This window comes from Podarcis vaucheri (assembly GCF_965113315.1).
Source record: "Podarcis vaucheri genome assembly, chromosome: 7".
In the NCBI taxonomy this organism is placed as follows: Eukaryota; Metazoa; Chordata; class Lepidosauria; order Squamata; family Lacertidae; genus Podarcis; species Podarcis vaucheri.
The window spans coordinates 70,196,872-70,222,729 of NC_138765.1; the positions used below are offsets into that span (position 1 = coordinate 70,196,872).

Sequence of the window (25,858 nt, forward strand, 5' to 3'; positions counted from 1 at the left end):
TTAGAGACCCTGCAAAGAGAGCTGATCCCTGAACATCAGAATATAAAATGAGTTTTGCTAGATCGGGCCAAAGGCCCATGTAGTCCACTATCTTGTTTCCACAGTTGCCACCCAGATGGCCCGATCGGAAGCCTATAAGCAGGACAGGAACAGAACAGCACTTTCAGCACACATAATTGTCAGTGCCTAGGATACGGAGGTATATTGTTTCCAATGAGGAAATACATAGCCATCATGACTTGTGGCTATTGATAGCTTTATCCTGATAAGCAACAATATTTTAAAAATGGAACCATCAAAAGGCAAAACTAGAAACTATGTCCTACCAGGGACAAGACCAAAAACCTGGAACTACTCTTAGCAAATTGGGACAATTGTAGCATGTGCTATTTCATGTTTTAGACCAGACCAAACAGAAAGGGGTGGGAGCCCATACAGAAGGAAGAATTGCTGATTATCTGTTATTAGCCACTAGACTTGTTATATAACCCGGTTTTGGAAAGACTTGCAAGGGACATCCTTATTGAATTGGCTTAACAGAATTTGGCCATTGGCCCAAATTAACTAAAAGTATATATATGACTAGCTAAAGGACAGAGACACAAAGACTCATTTACAACTGACCGGTACTGAATTATTCTTTTAATGAAGAAGAAGAACCCTGAACTTTTGCAGACATCCAGACTTTTTTGATTACTCTGATTTAAATAATATTCTATGCTTTAGATTGCACTGTGTTCTAACACTGACTTTCACTGTATGCTTTGGGGTTTTTGTTGTTGTTAAGGGTTTGTGTGTGTTTGTTTTAAAAAGAATAAATTAAAAGGAGGAGGAGGAAGTATCAGCATGGCTTCTTTACCAGGTAGACCAGTACTATCTGCTCTGGCTGAAGAAATCTCTCCTGGCTCTTGAGAAGAGAGGGGTCTTTCCTATGCTTGATATCTGACATCCTTTGACAAGAGATGGGACCTTTGGCATCCAAGCATGTTGTCCACAACTGAGCTATGGGTGGTGGTGTTCCTCATATACATGAAATCTGTCTTCTACTGAGTCCAACTCCACTGCCAACTGCTCTTCTGGATCTCTGCTGCTTCTGATACCTGAAATCACTTGAACTAGCTATTCTGGGAATTGAGTCTGCAACCTAGGAAAACCAGGGGCCAATAACCGCCCCCCATCATTTGCAGTCTGACTGGAAAGTTTCCCATATGACATATTTCCCAATAGTAAAATGTTATTACTAAATAGAGGAGATTTTGGCTGCAGTCCTATGCTACGTTACCTTGGGGGAGATACATTCCCAATGAAATTGTGAGGTTTACTTTGGAGTAGGCATGTATTATCTTTATTTATGATGTGCACTTTAATAAAACATCAAGGAGGCTTACAACATAAAATACAACAAAATCAATCAGTATCTGCAAATAATAATAATAATAATAATAATAATAATAATAATAATAAAATAAATAAATTTATTTGTATCCCGCTCTCCCCGGCCGAAACCGGGCTCAGGGCAGCTAACATCAAATATATAACATTGGTATAAAATCAAACAATAATTAAATTACTTCCTAAAAAAAGTATGTGTGGGACGCGGGTGGCGCTGTGGGTTAAAGCCTCAGCGCCTAGGGCTTGCCGATCGAAAGGTCGGCGGTTCGAATCCCCGCGGCGGGGTGCGCTCCCGCTGCTCGGTCCCAGCGCCTGCCAACCTAGCAGTTCGAAAGCACCCCCGGGTGCAAGTAGATAAATAGGTACCGCTTACCAGCGGGAAGGTAAACGGCGTTCCATGTGCTGCGCTGGCTCGCCAGATGCAGCTTTGTCACGCTGGCCACGTGACCCGGAAGTGTCTCCGGACAGCGCTGGCCCCCGGCCTATAGATGTGAGATGGGCGCACAAACCCCAGAGTCTGTCAAGACTGGCCCGCTCGGGCAGGGGTACCTTTACCTTTACCTTTACCTTTAAAAAAAGTATAATCCAAAGCATCAACAAAACATCAATAGATACCGGTTGGTTAAAAAATAAAATTCATATGGTATAAAAAGCATAGTTTTTTAAAGAAATGCCTGAAAAAAGGCAGGGATGGTTGCACTGCTGTATTTTTGTTTCCTGAAAGAACCCACGGTCCATAATGTATATATTTACTGCAAACTAATTCATTATTTTTCTTTTGCTCTCTGCTACAGTGGTACCTCGGGTTACATACGCTTCAGGTTACATACGCTTCAGGTTACAGACTCCGCTAACCCAGAAATAGTACCTCGCATTAAGAACTTTGCTTCAGGATGAGAACAGAAATCGTGCAGCAGCGGTGCAACGGCAGTGGGAGGCCCCATTAGCTAACAGTTTCAAGTTAAGAACGGACCTCTGGAACGAATTAAGTACTTAACCCGAGGTACCACTGTATAGGTAGGTGGAATTTCTTTAGTGCACTTTCGAAAACCAGTCGAAAGCCAAAAACTTTTAATTTACCAGCCTCGGTCATACTGAATTCTGCAGCAATAGAATCTCAAGATAGGATGGGAACTAAGTGCAATCCTAAAAATGGTTACTAAGAAGTAAAACCTATGGACTTCAATGAGGCTTACTCCCAGAGAAGTGGGATTAAGATCGCAACCTAAGCAAAACTTTGCATTGATAACACACAACACAGCCAGCCACCAATAAGAGAAAAAGGAAAGTATGAATATATCCCTTTCTGGACATCTGCATATTTAAGAAAACTTTCCTTACCTTCCTCAGCAAGAACATGGAATGATAAGCTCCCTATCAGGAAAAGAAGGAGCTGCATCTTGATAAACATCTTCGATAAACTCTTTAAAACAAAAGTCTGGTCTTGAGCAATCCAGTTATATCAAGCGCCTTCTTGTTTTGCAAAAAAAGTTTGCTTGGGTTTTCAAGTTCTCCTCCGCCTGCCAAAGAAGTTGAAAGTTTTGCTTTCTCTGAAGCATTGACAAGAGCAACGGGAAAGTAACTGAGAAAAGAATCAGTGTTTTTTACTTTAACGGAAGGCTGAGCAGGCATTCAAAGTGGTCCTGAAAGGAAGGCCCTCCCTCTGCAATCTGTTTGGTCACTCATAAAAAAAAAGAGATCTCAGGTTTAAAGTTACAGAGACAGTTATATATAGTGATGTGCACAAGAAAGATTAAAGAGAGAGAGGTGAAGACAGAACACCCTCCTTTACGTTCGAGGAGCATACAAGGGCATGCTGTATTTTCCATTATTGCTAACACATTTTTTTAAAATAATTATTTTGCTGTTGTTTAATTGGACAGGAGGGTAGAGGGGTGGAGTGGCAAGAGTGGTGGTGACAGGAGAATATTGGTTATATGTAAAAAAAAACACAACTGAATTTTTTCTTGGTACAAAACTCCTGTACAATTTTCTAGGGTTAATGGGTGGGTTGGGAATTGAAAAATCAAAAAGGGGGTGGGAGAATTCCCAAAGCATGATTTGCACCAGAGAGTTTGGGAAACTGAAATCATCAGGGAGAAAGTGGGTGAGGAGAATCTTGGAAGAATCTTAGCTGCACTAAAAGTAACAACTGGTCTAACATAATCCTTTCTACGCACTGGGATGAGGGTAGAGACAACCTGTCTCTAAGCACACGTCCATATAGATACCAAATCCCAACTAATGTGCTGATGGATGAAGCTGCCCGTTTCAGATATTTCATCTCCCTCCACCCCAATCTTCAGTTCAGTTCACACTATTTATCCACATCAGATGGAGATCATGTGTGCAAATTTGTGTGCATTTTCAAGGTATGCACTTTTGCCTTTGATTTTGGCTAACATATTCATTTGTGTGTGCAATTCTGTGATTCTATGAGTTTTCTGCGGCACAATTCATTTTTGTACCATCCCGCTCCTTTTTAAAGTACTTTTGTGCAAATTGTCCCCCCTAATATATATATTTATTGTACGCATCATTTTAATTGGAAGAGTGAACTTGCAAAATTCAGAAAAGTGCAAATTTCAAAAGATACCTGCGTTTTGGTGTACATATTGGTTTGGGAAGTGCAACTCTGATTGAAATGCCAACCAGATGAATTTCCTCCTCTTCCCTAGAAACTATGGCTTTTTATGTATTTGTATTTTTGTTCTTTTCTGTTTTTCTGCTTTTATGTAGTTTGTATATCTGTATTTTTCTGTTGTGGGATCTTTGGATCTATTTATTATTATTATTATTATTATTATTATTATTATTATTATTATTTCAGTTCTTGTTCGGCTTGTACCTGTGAAGTTATTCTTGGATTTCAATTCCAAGGCTTTCTTCATGCAGGATCCTTTTAAGAGATCTTTAAACAAGCAAACAAATTATTAGAACTGTTTGCGTGATAATTAAAGAACTTGGGTATCTTTTATTACATTCACGGAGGTCTGAATGTTGATGCTCAGTCATACTATAAACCAGTGCCTTCCAATAATAACATTCAAACTCACCACACCCTAAAATGTCTGGTCTCTGAGATGTGCTTGGCTACATGTTTTGTAAGTATCAGAGCTCTCTCTCTCTCTCTCTCTCTCTCTCTCTCTCTCTCTCTCTCTCACACACACACACACACACACACACACACACACACACACAAACAAACAACTTGCTCTCACAATACACAGTTTGCCCAGCCTCTTAGGAGGCTGAAAGACTTGGCAATTCATTTCAGAAGAGAAAATAAATTATGAAAGCAAAACAAACGAGTGGCTTGTACTCAATGACCTTTTCCACCTCCTCCCTTAAAATAATTACACACAGACCTCGTGAAGAAGAGCCATGCCAGGGAAACAGACTTTTGGCTTTGCACTTGGCAATTGCTAGTGTTGTCAAGGGATGGGAGGACTCCCTCCTTTCCGCTCCTTTATTGCTCTGTTGCTTCACCCTGCTGTGTCCTTCTGGATTTGCCCTGCTCTCCCTTGACTTAAGATTCAAGGGCAGACTGGGTTGCAGCAATCACACTTACCGGAAGGGCAGGGTCCCATCGAGATGTGCAAAGTCATCTCTATCCAGGCCACATCCCCTCTCTTCAGGGGATGAGGTCAGCATCTTTGAATCAGAAAGGAGACTGCATGCAGAAGCAAGCCCACAAGGTTGTTGTGCCAGAGCCCCTTCAGCCAGTTCATGTCACTCTGCTACCCTCCAACTCAGGAGTCTCCATTGCAGGAGACCCAGTCCAACCAGAGTTTCCTTCACCTCATGGGAGTGGAGGTGTTCTGGAGTGGGTTTAACTTAAGAAACACATTTCAGGGAAGGTGAAGCTTACAACTGAGACACAACTGCCGCTCCTGCACATATTTATATCTTCATTGCATATCTTTAGGTGCAAAGCCAAAACATTTCTCTATAACCACAATGTTGGCTGGTTAACTTTCTATGGCCTTTTAAATGTGTTTGTGGGAGAGGGCGGTTATTGGTTTGTTTTTGTTTTATTGTGTATTTTGTGGTCTCATTTTGTATTTTTATGTTGTGAACTGCCCCCTGTGGATGAAGGGCAGTATACACATTTAAAATAATCACTCACTCACTCACTCACTCACTCACTCACTCAATCAGTCAGTGTCACTCATGCACCCCCTGTGATTGAGTGGCCCCGGGCTGTGTTACATCAGCACATGGAAATTGCTGAATTTTTTGGGGAGGGGGGCAGCCCCCTCCCCTCTCTTATTTGGTGTCCCTGTTGTCCCTGAAAAGATATCAGAGCTCTACTCTTCTTTCAGTGGTCAGCCTGAGCCTCAATGGAGGCCAGTTCCCAAGAAAGGCAAAGTAAAACCCAGTAGGACAGGATGACAGTCAGGCAAGGCAAAGCATTGTCAGCACCCTGGACAGATCACTGTGACAGGTGCTGGCTGGTACGCCCCCAAAGGAGAGCTGTTGTCTCAGAAGGAGGGTCAGGCCTTCTGAAGGTTGGTTGACCTGGACCCTCTCTGTCAACCTTGCCCTCTCTGAGGAGCCATCCTTCTTAAAAGGCCATTGCCTGATCTGGCAGACTAAGTCTACATTACAGGAGTGGTGGTGACTGCATCGGTATAGTGAGAATTCACGCACAATTCAGAGTGTTGGTGCTGACCTTTAAAGCGCTAAACGGCCTCGGTCCAGTATACCTGAAGGAGCATCTCCACTGAGGTCCAGTGCCGAGGGCCTTCTGGTGGTTTCCTCACTGCGAGAAGCCAGGTTACAGGGAACCAGGCAGAGGGCCTTCTTGGTAGTGGCACCCGCCCTGTGGAACTCCTTCCCACCAGATGCCAAAGAGAACAACAACTACCAAACTTTTAGAAGACATCTGAAGGCAGCCCTGTTTAGGGACATCTGAAGGCAGCCCTGTTTAATGTTTAATAGATTATTGTATTTTAATATTCTGTTGAAAGCCGCCCAGATTGGCTGGGCGGAGTATATATAAATAATAATAATAATAATAATAATAATAATAATAATAATAATAATTATTATTATTTGAACCTGTGTAAGAATTTAGGTGAACCCTGGAAGATCCTGAAAAGGGAGGGTGATGTCTTCTCAGGTATTGTCTCCTCCCTATCTTCCTGTCAGCCACATGGGGTTGGGGATTGAGGCTATAAACCAAAAACAGAACTCTGGTTTTCACTAGCAGAATTTCACTAGCAGGTGGTTGGGCTAGATGACGCTTGGGGTCCCTTCCAGCTTTACATTTCTATTATTCCATGATTATGGAAACACACTCTCTCTCTCTCTCTCTCTCTCTCTCTCTCTCTCTCTCTCTCTGCGTGTGTGTGTGTGCAGTTTGCAGGATTTAAAAAAAAATTCTTCATTTCCTTTGCAGCTCCTCCTGCCCCTTAATACGTTAATGATGCTCTTGCCTGTATTCAGCAAACATTGCCAAAAAGCAAACAATCTGCGCTTCAATCAATTCCATGTGCAAATTCATCAAGATTTCTTATAAAGCAAGGGATAGTGGTTTTTCTGATGTGCTACAGGATGCAAACCCCACCCTAATATAACTGATCATACTCTTACACCATGATGACTTTTCTTGCTGTGTTTTTTGCCTATGTGCAGAATGACATACCTGCGCCACTAAAAAACAGAGCAAATAGAATTAATTTAATTTATAGCCCACATTTCCTCTGCTGGAGGGGCATACGTGGTTCTCCCCTTCCCCATTTTATGCTCACAACAAGCCTGTGAGGTAGGTAAAGTTGGCAGATGGGGACTGTCCCAAGATCACCCAGTGAGCTTCATGGCTGAATGGAGACTTGAACCCTCATCTCCCAGGTCCTAGCGTGATACTCTATCCACTAGGCTGCACTGCACAATCCCCGCAAAAATGCCTCTTGGAAGCTGCAGTTTCACAGTAAGGAAAGACTCAGCTGGCACTAATAGGAAGTCAGCTAAAATGCCAACTCCCTAAGAAGTTTTTTAAAAATTATCTTACTGTGTTTTGTGCAAAGAGAAAGAAGAATGTATATGCACCATTTAAATGAAAAATTCAAAGGAATAAACCTGTAAAATCAGAGAAGCCATTCCATTAAATGAATAATAAAACTCAACAGTATGATGAACTTTTGAACCTGGGAATGACTGAAAAGATGGGTCTTTAGGAGGTATTTAAAGGCACTTTTTTGACATATGCTTATTTTGATGCTTACCTTTGCCTCGTGATGTGTGCATTAGTATGTGTATGCATTAGGCCTGGTTGGCGAAAGGGCGATAAACCATTCATTTCTTCATCCAGTTTTCCTTATTTCTAGTTGCTGGCCTTCCACAGAGCCCTTCATGAGGCCAATTTGAAAGACAACACGGTACCAACTCAGGGTCAGCTGTAGACACAAACGTTTCCTTTCAGCCTCTGACAGCTGTGGATTTGGGTTTGGCTGAATTGCCATGGGCTCAATTGGTGATGTGCATGTCTGTTGCCACGTACAGCGGACAGCGGCAATTGCCTTTTGAGCCTCTGTTGCCAGCTGCAGCTGATCCACGGAGAGCATCCTCTGCTAAACTACTGACCGGACAACTGTGATGACAATATTAATCAGGGCTGAAGATTTCAATGGGTGGACTAGGAAGAGGTGCAGTTGAGCAATTGGTAAGAGACCTTTATAGCCAATGGGACAAATTTTATGTAATGGAACTAGAGAAAGAGGGAGTAACTGGATTTGGTTCCCATTTAAAGATGGACCTTCCTAATTTGCACTTTCGGGGGGGGGGGGGAGGAGGACACAAACTGAAAACCGGCATCCTGCAAAATCCAAGCTTCTCCGAAATTTTCAATGTGGTTCTTCAGCCAAGAAGTGTGTGCAGAAATACACAAACTAGGGTAATGTAGACATAAAACTGCACAATTGAATAGCATGTGAAAATGAATCATATTAGGGGGAATATCAAATGAGTCATATTAGGGGAATCAAATTAAGGGAAATATATATGGGGAAACAGTACTCTGTGTTCTAGTAACTTCCAGAATGGATTCTTGCAATGAACTCTACATGGGGTTACCCTTGAAGACAACTCAGAAACTGCTCCAAAATGCACCCACCAGATTGCTGGCAGGGGTTGCCTTTAGAACTCAAATGAACAGCTGCTTTAAAAAAGCTGCATTGGTTGCCAGTTTGCTTCCAGGCCAAATTCAAGGTTAGCATTTAAAGCCCTAAATGTCGTAGGCCCCAAATATCTGAAAGACTGCCCACTTCCCTATAGACCCTCTCTGGTGCTGTTGTTCACAAAGGTAGTTCTACTACCCTCAGACATCTGGGATGGTGGTAGCTTGGGAGAGAACATTTTCATGGTAGCTCTTAGGATGTGGAATCCCTTCTCCACAGAGGTTCATCTCACAGCTTTGCTATGTGAATCTCTTTGCCCTAGTCTTTGACACGTGAGATGCATGTTTTTGACTACCCTGTGGCTATGATTTGTTCTAACTGTTTTCAAGGCTGAATTTTAGATTGTTGTAACCTGTCTGGGGACTGCCTGATGCAGGGTAGGAATTTCAAAGGGCAGTGCAGGATTTATGTGTAGGTTATGTAGTCTGAAGCCTAGGGCCTCTAAATGTAGGGGGCCTCGCCAGCACTCCCGCTCCCCAGTGGGCAGTCTCCCCTCTCCCCAAATTGCAAACCCAAGACTTCCTGTGAGGACAGGACAATTTGGGCCTCTAAATCTAGGGGGCCTTGCCAGCCTGTCTGCCCCCCAGTGCCGCAGTCTCCCCTCTCCAGGGACGCGGACTTATAAAAAATATTGGGGGGGCCCGGGAAAGCTCATGAATAATAAATAGGCTCATGAATATGCAAATAAAGTGGCGCCGCCTCCTCGTGAGCGAATAGGGGAGAGCGTGCTGCGCCTATTAATCAGCTCCGGAACAGCTGATATGCGGGAAACGCGGGGCTAGCTGGAGAAGAGAGGGCGAGCCCCCTCCGCTCCGGCCCTAAACCGCTGAAACCGCCAGGAGGAAGGAAATTCCCCCCGGCAGTGCCTTGGCAGTGGCGGTGGTGCTGCGAAGCAGCGAGGCAGGATCCCCCGCCCCCGGGGATTCCCTAATCTTGCGGGGGACGGCCGGGGCTCTCCGACTAGGGCGCGTGGCTGGCTGGCTGGCTGGCGAGGGAGCAGGTGGGGAGGAGGCGGGGGACGGCGGTGGAGCTCTGCTGGAAGGGCGCCCGAGATTATTGGGGGGCTGAGCCCCCCCCAAATTTTTTTTGAGGGGGCTCGAGCCCCCTCAGGCCCCATGGAGTCGGCGCCTATGCCCCTCTCCCAAAATTGTAAACCCAAGACTTCATGCAAGGGCAGGGCAACTCAGGTCCAGCAACTATTCGACTTAGGGCTAGCCAGTGCGGCCCAATTTGAAGCAGTGGGGCGCAACTTGAATTGGGTATATAATTGTGCAGATGGCAGAAATGAACAGTTCCCTATATTTTGTAATTCAGCTGGACCCTTCAAAGAGACTTTAGAAACAGATCTTTTCCTTAAGAATTTTAGTAATTTCCTTGGAGACCTTCTTCTAGGAAAAACAGATGCAGTATATCTTGTGCACTCCTCATATATTAAATCCTTGACATCAGTGCAATACAGATTCAAAGCAAAGGTCCTTTGAAAAGCAACTATTTTCCATTGCCAAATGTAGCAATTATAAACACATCTAGTTTTCTAGGCACCGGAAAAGGTTGACATGAGCTTGAAAGTAAGCTTCCAAAATTGACACTAGAGGGAGCCACAATTTTGCAAATCACACAGCTTAACTCAAAATCCACACAGTTAACAAACAACAACAATAATAAAGATAGACGCTCCAGGTGTCCCTGTTTTCCAGGGACAGTCCCAGATTTACAAAAGCCATCCCAGTTTCTGATTTGATCCCAGAATGTCCCACTTTTCCTTAGGAGGTCCCTATTTTCATTTGATCAATGTTGGATGGTATGGAATTATCCAACCACTGTACCATCTGAAGCTCTGTATAGGGAAGGTTCTTAAAAATGTTTAAAGTCTGTTTATTTTTTCATATATGTTGGAAACTGCCCAGAGTGGCTGGGGCAACCCAGTCAGATGGGCGGGGTATAAATAGTAAAATAACAATAACGAAACAATAACAATTGAAGCTAGATGTCCCTATTTTCATCAGAGAAATGTTGGAGAGTATGTAATGACCTACATATACTGCTACTTGATTTCCTCAGAATTGATTCCAGATTAACATAAGGTTACCAGATTTTTTTTTAATGATTCCGGGGACACTTTTCAACTTCAATGGATTTTGTATGGGGACTGATTTGTAAATCCGGGGACCGTTCCTGGGAAACGGGGACGTCTGGCAACCTTAGATTAACAGAAACAGATTAAGTCCTTTTTCTTTGGCATGGCTGAGGCTATATTCTTTTAATAAAGTTCCTGATCAGTTGAACTGAAATCTGTCAGGATCTTCTTTGATGGGGAATAAATGTGGGGAAGAATCTGCTAGGCTACCTGATTGCTCATGAGCAGGGGCGGAGGAAGGGGGGTGCGGTGGGGTGGTCCGCCCCGGGTGTCACCACTGAGCGGGGTGACAAAATGCCGGGCGGCACTCACCGTGGGACCACAGGCTCTGCATTGCACCAAATGGTCTGCCCGTCGCCTCCCCTTCAGCTGTAGGGTGGCTGAGTGGGAGGAGGCAGGCAGACTCCTTGGAGGCCCTGTGGAGTATCCTGCCCTGGCTTGCCCCACCCCACGAGTGGCTCGCCCCACTCCCATGGACAGCTGGCTCCGCCCCTGGGCGCAGGGCACGCGTGCCACCACAGGCACCCAATCAGCTTGCTCCGCCGCTGCTCATGAGTCGCCTGAGTAGTGATTAGCTCAGGTGGGTATGAGTAGGATTGAAAGTTGGCATCAGGCCTCTAGACTAAGGTTACCATATTTTTTCAATGAATCCGGGAACACTTTTCAACTTCCTACTAAATACAGTGGTACCTCGGGTTAAGAACTTAATTCGTTCTGAAGGTCCGTTCTTAACCTGAAACTGTTCTTAACCTGAGGCACCACTTTAGCTAATGGGGCCTCCCGCTGCCGCCGCACCGCTGCCGCACAATTTCTGTTCTCATCCTGAAGCAAAGTTCTTAACCCGAGGTACTATTTCTGGGTTTGCGGAGGCTGTAACCTGAAGTGTCTGTAACCCGAGGTACCACTGTAGATGGATTTTGTCAGGGGACTGATTTGTAAATCCGGGAACTGTCCCCAGGAAATGGGGATGTCTGGTAACCTTACTCTAGACACTTCCTCAAGGCTTATAACAAGCTTTGAAGGGAATCCCAGGGAAGAGAGAGGAGGAGAAACCTAAGGATGCCTCTTGAAGGAAGTCAAAAACAAGGATAAGGAACCTGGTGCCCATTCCCCTTCTATTGGATTGCTATTCCCTTCAGACCCAGCCAACATGGCCAGAGGTCAAAGATGTTGGCAGATGTGGTCTAGCAAAACTTGGAGCACCACAAGATAGGTTAAAGGACGTGGTGGGGTGGGGTTTATCTTCTTCCTGCTGTGCTGAGGTCTGGTCTGTCAAGAAGACAAACTGCAGTCTGAGACTAAGGAAGCAAGGAGCAGCTGCCCCAGACTCTGAGGGGTTTGGTACTGCAAGAATGGTGGTGATGAGTCAATGCCTTTTTATCCCTCCTCTGCTCCTGGAATTTTGACCAAGTCAGTGCTGGAAAATGTGGAACAGTGACTGGAAGCTTTGTCCATTTATGGTGGCTCCGTAACAAAGCAAAATGATTTTGGTTGCAAAGAAGGAATGTTTTTAGGCTTTTAGCCTTGTTTCATAGGTGTTTGTTGTTTTTGTGGTTTTAACTGTTTTAATGATCTTATGTGTAAATTGCCTTGAGATGGTGGTTTAGAAGGTGATTATTAAATGTAATAATAAGAAGTACACTTAGATCTAGCTTGTGACTAATTTCCATTATTAAACAATTCACAAAGAAAAAGGACCTGCAAAAGTAGAGTTAACAAACCGCTGTTGCAGCAAGTTTATATAACACAAGATCACACTTCCACAGCCGGGTGGCATCAAAATGTTGTTGGATTACAATTTCCATCAGCACAATGAGGCTAGATATTGGGAAAAGGCATAAAAATACAATGGTACCTCGGGTTAAGTACTTAATTCGTTCTGGAGGTCCGTTCTTAACCTGAAACTGTTCTTAACCTGAAGCACCACTTTAGCTAATGGGGCCTCCCACTGCTGCCACGCCGCCAGAGCACAATTTCTGTTCTCATGCTGAAGCAAAGTTCTTAACCCAAGGTACTATTTCTGGGTTAGCGGAATCTGTAACCTGAAGCGTATTTAACCTGAAGCATATGTAACCCGAGGTACCACTGTAATAGTAATAATAATAATATCTCACTCATTTCAGAATAGGAAGTGAAAATGTAAGAAAATGGCAACTGTGTAAAAGTTACTTAAGAGTGAAAGAAGGCGCTCATATACTTAGTACATTTAGGCAGAGTTGGACAATGATGACAGAATATTGGCCTAATGTTCAAGGACACATTGCAGCCAACACACCTCAAGGTGGTGCGAGGCAAAGCCAGTGTTCATGTGGCCCAAGGGCCAGACATAGAAACATGAGGGCCACATTCAGACCCCAGGCCTGAGGTTCCCCACCTGTCATCTGCACAGGTTGGCAGTAGCTCTCAGGGGTTTCCATACAGGAGACTTTCCCCTCCCTACCTGGAGACGGTGGGGATCGAACCTGTGGACCTTTGGCATAAAAAGCAGGTCCTCTGCCACTGAGCTACAGCCTTTCGATCGCGTCAGGAGCTTGAGGAGGCTGACGATTGGCCACTCCCTCTCTTTCCTCTGGCACCTGAGTGGCTTTTCTTTCTCCGAAGCAAAGATCCAAATGGATTTCTACTGAGACACGGGGTTTTTGTTTTGTACAAAAGCAGAGCCTCTTTCCAGACTGCATGATTTCTCCAAGCCTTTCAAAACGCTGTGATTGCAAGCTGTTAGATTTGGGTAGCGAATTCTGTTTTATTTTTAAACACACACACACACGAGAGAGAGAGATAAACCACATTCAATTCTCCCAGTATTGGCCTTTGGGGATTTGCTGTGCACACTGATTTAATCTGTCCTGACATCTCACCCATCTTATTAGCAAGGCAAGTGAAATGTCAAAAAACATCAAGTCATAAATAGGCTGCATTCTTGTCCTGGGGGGTATTTGGGGTGGGGATAGGATGCTACACGTTGACACGCCAGAGAAACCCATTCTGAGCAGTAACAGTTGCCTCATGTTGAACTTGCTTGATCGATTAGCACAGCATGCTAAGTCCAGGGCAGTGTATCAATTTCAGGCTAACCCAGAGAGCTGTAACTGAATTAATGAATCGATTTGTATGGGCCTCTCTGTCAAAAACAAGCAAACTAACCCACAAATAATTTCTTCAGGGACAGCAGAAGGGAGAGGGGAGGGCGGAAGCAAGTGGTCCATTTCCACAAAGAAACATCAATTTGACATCTAGTGTTGACTGGATAAGGACTTGTGCAGTGCTGAAATCTGTCCTCCCATTTCCCATAGGTTTTCTCTTCCTGCAAAAGAAATGTCCAAATTTAATTTTTTTTAAAGCCTCCTTTTCAGGGTGCTTTAGAATTTCTCTAGAATGATGCTAGACTTGGCACTCTGTCCTTTTCTCTTTTTTTGTTAAATACTCCTCCGACTCTGTGCAGCCTCTTCAGTTGCCTGCACTTCCTGAACTTTGAAGGGTGGGAAGAAGCCATAATTTCATTTGCTGAAATTGGGGTTGCTTGAATATATTACTGTGTGTTTGATTCTGGAATGTTCCCCAGGAACTCTCGTGTGATAGGTCAACTCTGGTCACATGGGAGGCATCTTATTGCATCCTCCATTTTGTTTTCTGTGTGAGGGACTTTTAATGGCTGCATCTCCATGAAAACTGAAGAGACAATGTTAGATAACTCTCTCACTCTCAATACAATAGAGAAGAGGAGTTCTAATGTTTCTGCGTGAGTGTATGTGACAGAAAGAGGCACAGAATTTGATGTTCTCCCAAAGAAGCAACAAGCAGTAGTCTGCTGGAAGGAGCAAGTAGAAACCTTCAAGAAGGAACTTCATGGCCTGGCTGCATGTGGAGAAGGCTGGATGCAAGTACCGGAAAGAGAGAAAGATGCAGTTTGTTTGAATGTTTAAGGAAGAAGCTGTAATCTTCAACTAAGAAAAACCAAGGCCATGCTTGGAGAAGCATGCAAATGCAAAAACTCTGCATATATTTTTCTTTAGCTATATGTTCTGCAAGCTTTTGAATATTTTAACAAATGTTTGGACATTGTTTTAATTTCAAGGAAAGGGGAAGTATTGCACATGATGTGGCTTCCTAGCTGCAATTCTGCTACTCTGCCAACAGAAGCTCCTTCGGAGGAGTTACCTCATCACATCTTCCCCTGGGTTTTAGCTGAAGTGTAATCACCTGGGCAGAATGTGTGTGCTTGCTCACACCCAACAGCAACTCACAACCCCAACAATTAGTGCACCATTCACCTAATTAGGCAACACGACTCTCAGCTTCAAGCATTCTCTCCCTTTGCATCTATCTCTGTTTACGACAGAGCTCTGTTTTACAATAGAGCTGGGAAAGTAAATGGGTCATCACACCAGTTCAGACAGACTATTCAAAGATTCTAGTGCTGATAATTTAATCCAATCCAGAGTGCCCAGCTACCCTTTTTGGGTGGTTTGATGCAGTGTTATGTCACAAATTTGCTTATTTTTACATAAGGATTTATAAACCGCTCTAATACTGATCCTCAGAACGGTATTAAAACATTAAAAATCCATCAGGAATTGAAATCTGCAAAAATAAAACGGACTAAAGCTGTAATACAACCCATATTCTCGGAAGTAAGTCTCATTGAATGCAATAGGCCTTATTCTCAGATAGGGATGGGCATATCTGTCAATTTTTGCTTTTCTCAGTTCCTCAGTTTGCCAGCTTAAAATCCGTTCTCTACATTTCTGCAGCTATTTTCTGTTTATTTGTTTTTTAATCCTCATGAAAGCTCACCAACATTTAGTGCAAATTTCTCCCAATAAAACCATTTGTGCATGAATCATTGACTAATACATACATTTTTTTGCAAATATTTTTCCTTAATATAGTGCATCTTCTAATGCTTTTTCACTGGTTAATTCATCATTGTGCACACTTTCTCTTAATATATGTATTTTTTGTGCACATTATTTTGGTTGGAGAACTGCATTGCAAAGTTCGGAGGAGTGTGAATGTTGTAGGATGGCTATGTTCAGCCCATGTATTGCTTTGAGAAGTGCAAATTAGGTAGCTTCTCCTTAAAATGCTAACAATTTCTTCCCCCACCCTTACTCCCAGGTAAGTAAGGTTTGGATTGCAACCCAGCTTAGGAATGCTTGGAAGAAAAGGAAAGGCTTCGACGAATGTGGAAAATGGAATGACGCTGGGGCTTGCCTCACGTCTTAACAAAAGAGAATTCAAGAGAGCTGATGGAATACCACTAAAGGAATGTGCTCAAGTGGCAACATGCTTTTAATGCAGGGGCCTGTGGCACCATCAGTGCTGGATTTACGTATAAGCTAAACAAGCTGTAGCTTAGGGCCCCCCAAAAATTTAAAGGAAAAAAACCTGGATGTACATTTCCAAAATATAAGTTCAAAAATTACTTTGATAAAATGCATATTTTGTCATGTAAAAATGGCCTTAGATAAAGGTCAAGGACCCCTGGCAGTTAAGTCCAGTCATGAACGACTCTCGGGTTGTGGCACTCATCTCACTTTACTCGCTGAGGGAGCCAATGTTTGTCCACAGACAGTTTTTCCGGGTCATGTGGCCACCATGACTAAGCCACTTCTGGTGAAACTAGAGCAGCGAAAGGAAACGCAGTTTGCCTTCCCGCCAGAGCGGTACCTATTTATCTACTTGCACTTTGAGGTGCTTTCGAACTGCTAGGTTGTCAGGAGCAGGGACCGAGCAACGGGAGCTCACCCCGTCACAGGGATTCAAACCGCCGACCTTCTGATCGGCAAGTCCTAAGCTCAGTGGTTTAGACCACAGCGCCACTCACGTCCTGTAGATACCTATTAGGTCCATAAATTACCATATAGCATATATTCAACACAAAAAAGTGACAATTTGTTGTTGACAAAGGACAGCTGGACATATAAAGGGCCCCATTACCTTCAGTAGCTTAGGGCCTCATCAAACCTAAATCCGGCCCTGGGCACCATCCACCCACGGATCTGAGCAGAAGCGACTCACTGAGTGGAAGGGAGTCTCTCCGCAAGCTTCCCAACAAGATGAGTTGTTGTCGCTTATTGGGAGGGGCAAATTAGCAGTGAGGGCGGTGTGGTGCAAGTGTGGTGGCAGAACCTGCCCAATGTTCCTCCTGGTGCATTTGCATCTCTGTCACCTTTCCTTCCCTCCTGGGAAGTATCAATGACCCACCAGCCAGGTAAGATAGCAGCATGGCAATCTGCGTCTGGATCTAAGTGATGGCGGTGAGTTGGAATGTAGGGGGATCCTGGCTGTTATAAAGACACCAGAAGAGCCCTCTTCTGGATGAGGCCAATGGCCCATCTAGCCTAGCATCCTGTTCTCACAGTGGCAAACCAGAGGTCTGTGGGAAACCAACAAGCAGGACCAGAGTGCAAGAGCTGTTGTTTCTAGCAGCTGGCATTCAGGAGCATCACTGCCTCTGATTGTGGAGGCAGAGCCCAGCCGTCATGTCTAGCAGCCGTTGGCAGCCCTCTCCTCGAATTTGTCCAATCCTCTTTTAAAGGCATCTAAGTTGGTGGCCAGGTGCGCGGGTGGCACTGTGGTCTGAACCACAGAGTCTAGGGCTTGCCAATCAGAAGGTCGGTGGTTTGAATCCCCGCGATGGAGTGAGCTCCCATTGTTCGGTCCCTGCTCCTGCCCACCTAGCAGTTCAAAAGCACATCAAAGTGCAAGTAGATAAATAGGTACCGCTCCAGCGGGAAGGTAAATGGTGTTTCCGTGTGCTGCTCTGGTTCGCCAAAAGTGGCTTAGTCATGCTGGCCACATGGCCCGGAAGCAGTCTGTGGACAAATGCCGGCTCCCTTGGCCAGTAAAGCGAGATAAGCGCCGCAACCCCAGAGTCATCCGCGACTGGACCTAATGGTTAGGGGTACCTTTACCTTTAAGTTGGTGGCCATCACTGCTTCCTGTAGGAGCAAGTTCCATAGTTTAACTACGTCTATTATTTTTCTCCCTTCTGAAACTTCCAAAATTCAGCTTCCTTGGATGCCCACAAATTCTAGTGTTATGAGTGAGGGAGGAAAACCTTTCTCCATCCACTCTCTCCCTGCCTAGCATAATTTTATAAGCTTCTCTCGTGTCACCTCTTACGTGTCATTTCCCTAAGCCGAAAAGCCCAGAACGCTCATAGGAGCGCCACAGCGCTATGGGCTGGCAATCTGGAAAAGACAATATCTCTGTCAGCAATATCTGCCGGAGAAGTGGATACTGTGCCCGCCCTGATCTACCTGTTAGACCCACTTCCTGGACTTGAAGCCTCTGGTGCCCTTTTGAGATGCTGTGTGCAGATTCATATGAACTGACAGTCGTCTTTCTTGCAAAGTTAGCAGCTTGTTGGAGAGCATCAAAAATGTCCTTTGAGCTTCCGCAATGTCAGTCCTTCCAGCAGTTTCCTCTTTAGCCGGCATCCTATGGACAAATGAATGTCACGGTTTACATTTAAGAAAAGCACTTCTGATAGGAATTGGCTTCACGAGGGCTAGGACCAGGGGCTCTGGAGCTTTGTTGGAGAAGACAGGCCAAGGCTGCAGAATTAAGGTTGAAGCAGGTCTGTTATTATCCCTGGTTCCAGAAAATAGCTCCTGCCCCCACCAGGCAGGCAGGCAGGCAGGCATTCTTCTGCTTCTGGCCTAGCTAGGACTTACATATTTTCAAGACAGCTGGCATCTTTATTTCTGCATTGCAGGAGGTTAGACTAGATGATCCATTTTGTCCCTTCCAACCCTAAAATCCTATGATTCAATGGTTCACTTGGTGAACAGCTGGGGTTTTATCCCATGCCAGTCCAAGATCCATTGAAGTTAATGGGCATAACTAACTTAGGTCCCTTAATTTAAATGGGTCTACTTTGAGTAGGTCTAAGTCGGCTACAATTTCTAGATTCTAGTTATGTTAATGCACTCTCCACCTTTATTGCATGTTCTGGCTGATTCCCTTCCTAGCCCTCTACAGAATCCCCACTAGATGTGCCCAGCATATCCCCCAGCCAAGCTCTGGTCACTCCCGGACCTTGCATTCCAAGATTTCCATGTTCCTGGATTCATGGATTCAAGAGGGCATTCCTGAGATGATTTGACCTTCTCTTTCCATCGGGGCTCTTTCCTCCTAGGGGCTGCATGTGGACTCCTATGATTTATATATGGTTGTGTCACATGCTAGTCCTACTCGGAATAGACCCATTGAACGTGCTTAGCATAGGTCCATTAAATTCAGTGGGTCTACTCACTAGTTGGACCTAGTTGGCTACAAGCCCAAGAAGGTAAGGTGAGCCTGCTGGATCAGGCCAATGACCCATCAGGTCCACAATCCTGTTCTCACTGTGGCTAACCAGATGCCTCTAGGAAGCCAACAAGTTGGACCAAAGCACAACAGCACATTGCCCACCTTCAGTTTCCAGCAACTGGTATTCAGAGGCATAATGACTCTGGCAGTGGAGGTAGAACAAAGCTGCAGTGGCTAGTGGCTGTTGATAGCCTGGTCCTCTGTGAATCTTCCTATGTCTTCATCTGCCTGGCCACTGTGAAAACAGGATGTTAGACCAGATGGGCCTTCGGCAAGGCTGGCCCACGCATGAAGCAAGGTAAGGTGATTGCCTCAGGTGGCAAGTTCCATGCTCCTTGCTTTATTTCCCCCTTGCTCCTGATATAGATCTTCACTCACACCTTCTTTCCTGGTGGGGAGAAAGAGACACAATTTTGTGGTTTGCCTCAGTTGACAAAATTTATTGGGCTGGCCCTGGCCTTTGGCTCTATGTTGTTAGGACTGCATGCTCTCAGAGCAAAAACATGCTACTCGTTTCTGACGTGGCTAACATAACATGAATTTTTTAAAGTTATATGGGAATGGAGGTGGTGGGGGCGAGAGAATCCAGAATATTACAGGCCAGTGAGCTTCACATCCACTCTGGGTAATTGGTGGAAAGCTTCATTAAAGATAATCAAGCATATAGAATAACAAGTCTTGCCATCCATTAACAAGGAATCCTGAAGGAGAGCCGAGAGAACTTGTAAATTCAAGTGTCTGTTTGTCTCCTTCCTGTTAAAACTTAAACCCGGTCCACCAAGTTATTGACATCTGGGGAGCTTGAATTGTCCAGATACCATTCTTTAAAATGTGAGGTTTGAAAGTGAGCTTTGGTACCCAGCAGCTTCCTTTGAGCACAGTGGGATCCTTTTATATACTCTACCTTTTCTTCCTCCTGACCTTGATTCTCAAACTAACAGGACCTCAAGTGAAGTGTGCAGCAGAATATCAAAAAACCAAACTAGTTCAGTTCTCCACATTTCCACAACACTTTACCTTAAAAAAAAGAGAAGTCCTCACGAATATTTGCCATCATTTTATGGCCCATTTCCTGCAATGTGCACATTTTTGCAAGAAACTTCCCCAATAAAATATATATTTTTTTGTACGTCATGTTCATTAGTTTGTGTATTTCTATGCACGTTTACCCCTGATATACATTATTTCTTTACACTTTTCTGGACTGGAGAGTTGAGAATTTCAAAGGATAGCTATGTTTCTGTTGGTACATCATTTCAGGAAGTTGTGAAATATGTAAGTTTGCACCAAAATGTGACCCAAATCAAAGTTCTCCCCCATCTTTACATTCAGAGTGGCGGGTGAGAAAAAGAAGGATGACTGCTGCCATGAATCTTAGCATTCAAAAAACGTGTGAGTAAAATGCATATTTCAAGGAATCTGTTCTCATGAACAGCTGTCCACATTTTGAAGTTCATCTCAGCTGTTTTTCAGAACCAAGGCAAGTGTAGACCTCAAAAGCATACTTGAAGCAATTTATTAATGGCCAGAACATTTTGAGTCTGAAACTCAATGACAATTGAAATAATGGACCAAAGTAATATTGCAGACTACCTGAAAAAAGGTAATTGCTCTGGAGGGAAACGGCACTCTGAAACGATTATTTCTGAAAGAGTAGCTGGAACTACAGGTGGAGTAGTCAGTCAATTCATTGTCACATTTGTAATTCTTCACTAGGGGGGAGGCAAAATTGATTGTGCCTGCTTTTTACAACAGGGTGTCCTAATTTGCTGGTCTAGGTCTTGAATCTCAGTGCTAACTTAGTGGCACAGCATCTGTAAAGGTGAAATTTACATTCAGTCCTTGCTCCACCCATCTTTCCCTCTGGTCTCACTCACCAGTGGCACGTGGTCCCTAGAAAATTGCTCAGGAGGGAATGGTGAAGAGCTACCTACTGTCCTGGCAAAAGTATTGCAATCAGTGGATCTTGGGTTTTACTTTTCCGTGGAGCAACCAGGCTGCACCCCCTCCATGACGATCCATTACCTTAATTCCCTTTGAAACTTTAGCTCCGCACTTAGCCAGCATCTGAAGTTACCTGCTACCATATGTCAACAGCCAACAGGAAACTAATTACATCTCATCTTTTTGTATCCAACACCTTTGCCAGGTGGGAAAGTAGAATGGGCACCTTTGGTCCATGTATGACGGAAAACAAGCTTCCTTTTCTCTTTTACACTCTGCAAGGTTGTTGCATCAGGAAAGGGGAACCTGGAGTGTTTGTCTATTTGCTTTCAAGCCATCTCCAAGCTTCTTTCATCCCCCTTAGCTCTGGTGCACACCAAGGAGCCAGCCAGTCCCTATCAATTGGGAGAGGGCGCTCAGGGGTCATTGTATCAACAACCCAGTCCATCCAAGTATTCTACTGTTAGAACAGAGCTTCAACAGGAGCACGAGTTGTATTAGCTGGAATATGCCCCAAAGCCACCTGGACTCATTAGCCTCCATAGGTGAACCACCCTAATAGGTTTCCCAAACTCTGCAGAAGGGAAAAGCCACTGGAAGTCTAAATCTCATCAAGAGGTGATCTGACCATGAAAAAAAGCAGCTGATGTTAATATCCCCCCCACTCTCAGATCACCCTCTTCTGGCCTGGTTGAGATAACCAGACCCAGAGAATGGCATGCCACATGGGTTAGGTTGATGATATGTTGGGGGAGCTCCATGGTCATCAACAGGGCAGCCATGAAGTCCTGAGCTGGCCCAGAGTGAGTGACCTTTGTCTCCCATGGGGAACAGTAGGAGAGCAACTGTTAACACAGAAATGTAGGAAGCCGTCTTATGCTGAGTTAGATCATGGATCCATCCAGTTCAGCATTGTCCACACTTCTATTCAGTGGCTTTCCAGGGTTCCAGGTGGGGTTCTCTCCCAGCCCTACCTGGGGCCGCCAGGGATTGAAATTGGGAAACTTTTGCATGCAAAGCAGATTCTCTGCCACTGGCCTATGACCATTCCCCAGGTGATTCAGAACTCCAAAATCCACGGCAAAGTTCAGATGAGGAGCAATTTGGAAACGTAGATAACAATACTGTATGTAAATAGCGAGAGAGGAGTTGAGAGTCAACTCATGCTTTGCAAATGTCCTCTGGGTTTGTCTGCAGTATTTATATCCTGCCCTTCACCCAAAGTTTGCAGGGTGGGTTTCAGCACAATATACTCTGCAACAGAGAATACCAAGTACACAACCTAGTGGATAAAAAACCCAGTACAAAATGACTTCTCGCATCTGAGAATAAAGTAGGAAGGATATTCTCCCATCACCCACATAGGCCTAGTGAATCATGCATGTTTCAATTTGCCGCTGAAACTGAATGGGCCTTCAAGGTAAGAGTAGAGAATCTCAGTCCCAGGGCTAAATGTGGCCTTCTAGGCCTCTCTATCTGGCCAAGAGCCAGCTCACCCATGAGCCGGGGTGAAGCAGTTTCCTCAAACAGCAATAGGTCCTGAGGCCATGCCCCTATGAGTGCCCCACCCAGCCCATCGCCTCTGCCACTGGCATTGGCACTGATATCTGGCAAGATCTTGCGAGATGAGGCATGGAGGTGGGGTGGTGGCAGGAAGAAGAAGAAGAAGAGTTTGGATTTGATATCCCGCCTTTCACTCCCTTTAAGGAGTCTCAAAGCGGCTAACATTCTCCTTTCCCCTCCTCCCCCACAACAAACACTCTGTGAGGTGAGTGGGGCTGAGAGACTTCAAAGAAGTGTGACTGGCCCAAGGTCACCCAGCAGCTGCATGTGGAGGAGCGGAGACGCGAACCCGGTTCCCCAGATTACATGACTACCGCTCTTAACCACTACACCACACTGGAGGCACGGTGGCAGGGAGGTCTGTGGGGCAGAGCGAGACAGCACTTCCCGCTTTGCTTCAAGCTGTGAAACAGGACACACCACCCCCCGATCAGGCCCCTGGGACTCACCCCAGGCAATGCCCCTCACTACTCTTCTTTCATACACTCCTTGGGTATTTTTGCCTGGGTGGAATGTGTCCTTGAACTCTGATAATGCCTCTTTCTTCACTAGATGGCGGGCGAAGAGGGGTGTGTCAGTGTGGGTAGAAACCAGCTGACTGCACATTATTTTATCAACTGCTCCATTCACTCTGATAGCCTTCCACCTCCCTTGGGGCCAGTGAAACAAACATTCCCTCCCCATCTGCTGTCGAAACTGAATGGAAGTGGAAGCTTGGCTGACCTCAAGAGGGAAAAAATGAATGAGCACAGGAAGAGTGTTGGGGCTGGATCAGGCCAAAGTGGGCCTATCTGATCCAGCACCCTCTTCCTCCATTAGGTCAGTTGGATGTCTCAAGGCAGAGCCCACAAAGAGGACCTGGGAGCGATAGCAGCTCTCCCCACTGTGATTGCCAGCAACTCATAGGCAGACACTGTGGTTCCCAGTGACCTTCTCTCACTGGGTGCATCACCACAACTTCCTGCACTGGTTTCTGAAGGGTCTCCAAGGACAGCCCCATAAAAGCGGCCTTGCTGTGAACTAGCATGGCGTTTACGGAGGCACAAGTTAAGCCCTACATCATCTCCTTCTTGATGGGGGGAGAGAGATCAGCTTTTGTGGGGAGGGGCAGCTTTCCCTTTCCAAAGGGGAGCCCTTAACAAAACTCCCCTGCAAGAGCCTACATTCAATGTGGAACACACAGAGATGGAGAAAGAAGCACTGAGGAGCAATAACGCCACGTCCAGCCCTGCCCTCTGCCTCCTTCTGCCTTTGCAGCGTCAGCCAATGTGTTCAAAAATACATTCAATGACAGACACAGCCAGCCTCGTTTTTATTATCCGCTCCCTTATTGGAAACCCTGTTGCTGCTGACAAGGCCTTTTTTTGGCAGCAAAACCCTCATTTCCTTTAGTGCTGAACCCTTAAGAGGCTCATCCGTTTGCTCGGCCGCCTTTCATTCCCCCCTCCGTTCGATGGTACTCTCATTCCCCTGCCTGCATAAATCCTCTCGTTCATCTCCCCCCCTCTCCACTAGTCTCCCTCTCTCTCTCTCTTTCTCTCTCTTCCCCGCCTCCTCTTTAGCCTGCTGCTATCTGATCTACGATATGTGATCTCTCGGATAAAACAACACACTTCCAAGCCACGCACGCACGCTCCATCTCTTCAACGCACGGGTACTGCTACTGAACAGCGGCGGCGGCGAAAAATGCCGTTCTCCTAGCAGCAGGAGCTTCCCCCCACTTGGCTTGTGCCTGACGATGTGGCCATGTCCCCCGCTCTGCTGCCTACCTCCTTTGCTCTTTCTCTTCCTGCTCCTCTTACCCTCGGGGCACCTCTGCCCCTCCGTCTGTAGCTGCATGGACTACCACACCATCGACTGCCGGGACCAAGGGCTTCCCCGAGTCCCCAGCCCGTTCCCGCTGGACGTGCGGAAACTTCTCATCGCCGACAACAACATCCAGGAGATCCCAGGAGACTTCTTCATCTTCTACAGCGACCTGGTCTACCTGGACTTCAGGAACAACTCCATCGCCACCCTGCAGGACGGCACCTTCAGCAGCTCCAGCAAACTGGTCTACTTGGATCTGAGCTACAACAACTTGACGCAGCTGGATGCCGGCATCTTCAAGTCGGCGGAGAAGTTGATCAAGCTGAGCCTGGGGAACAATAACCTGGCCGAGGTGGACGAGGCCGCTTTTGAGAGCCTGAAGCAGCTCCAGGTCCTGGAGCTGAACGACAACAACTTGCAGACGTTGAATGTGGCCACCTTTGACGCGTTGCCCAACCTCCGGACCATCCGCTTGGAGGGCAACCCTTGGCTTTGCGATTGTGACTTTGCCAGCCTCTTCAGCTGGCTGGAGGCTAATGCGCCCAAGCTCCAGAAAGGTAAATCTTTTCCAAAGCTTCCCGGGGCATGCTGCCTGCCACCCAGCTTTGTCTTGTTTTGTCTGTCTTCCTGTCTGTGTACAGGCTGTTCTTCGCGGACAGATGGTCTCTTTCTTGGGTCTGTTGATTCCGTGAGAGCAAAATCTATGCCGTCTAAGGCAGGTTGATGGTGAGTTTCTCCACTAGCAGGAGGGAGGGGGGGACTCCTCCTGCATGCAATTAAGAACTCCTAATAATGAGAGCTTCTTATGCTCTTTAACTACATAGGGAAACAGGGGGCCTTGTCAAATAGGATAACGCAGAATAGAGACTCTTGGAGGTTGTATACATAAATAGGGAGCGCTGCCGCCACATGCAATAAGCCCTCTGAATACTGAATGGTTTGTGACAATGTGCTGGGAATATCCACTTTATTTGTGCTACTTCAGTTCACGCATGGAACAGCAGGGGAGATTCTTTTAGGTTATTTGTTTAAAAAGCGACATATTCGTTGTGACCCCCCCTTCCCCAAACTCCAGCTTTTGTAGATAACATGGATTTTGCAAATCGTGTGAAGTTGTCTAGAGGCACTTCAATAGTTTCTGTGTTTTTAATAATAATAATAATAATAATAAATAATAATAATAATAATAATAATAATAATAATAATAATATGCAATTCTGCATCCCGTTTGTCAGGGAAGGGCACATTAATTCTCCAAGACAAGTGTAAGTGGGGGGATGGGTTCCATGAATTGATAGAAACAGGGGGTGCACTACTGAATTGCTAGGCTGGGTCAAGTACCACAATTTCCTGACAACTAGAAGTTCCAAGTGGATTGGAGTGGTGTGGATAGTTTGAAAAACAATAACTTGATTTGTCACTGCATTTTTGCCTGAAGTGATATCAGAGGCAGGTTTGCTGCTCCAGTGAAAGAACTGTAAGAATTGGTGTGTGCGTGTGTGTGTAGTTCAGC

At 45.3% G+C, this 25,858-nt stretch overlaps 2 protein-coding genes across 4 annotated transcripts in view; one reads left to right on the forward strand and one right to left on the reverse strand.

The window, feature by feature from the left end:
• PDPN (podoplanin) overlaps positions 1-3,065 on the reverse strand; it is a 29,513-nt gene extending 26,448 nt beyond the window's left edge. The window contains exon 1 of the mRNA XM_082230710.1: positions 2,734-3,065. Coding sequence (XP_082086836.1) covers positions 2,734-2,803 — 70 coding nt within the window. The 5' untranslated portion in view covers positions 2,804-3,065. The remainder of the gene's footprint in view (positions 1-2,733) is intronic.
• LRRC38 (leucine rich repeat containing 38) overlaps positions 1-25,858 on the forward strand; it is an 87,613-nt gene that overhangs the window by 31,902 nt on the left and 29,853 nt on the right. The window contains exon 3 of one of the 3 annotated variants that reach the window (XR_014221509.1): positions 105-1,551. The exons of 1 other annotated variant lie outside the window; for it this stretch is intronic. Coding sequence is in view for 1 of the 2 variants with exons in the window: in XM_082230517.1 (XP_082086643.1) it covers positions 24,275-24,902 (628 nt within the window). In the remaining variant the exon portion in view is untranslated. Of the gene's footprint in view, positions 1-104; positions 1,552-23,148; positions 24,903-25,858 lie in introns of those variants that run through there. One more of the 3 variants, XM_082230517.1, reaches the window with a different exon arrangement.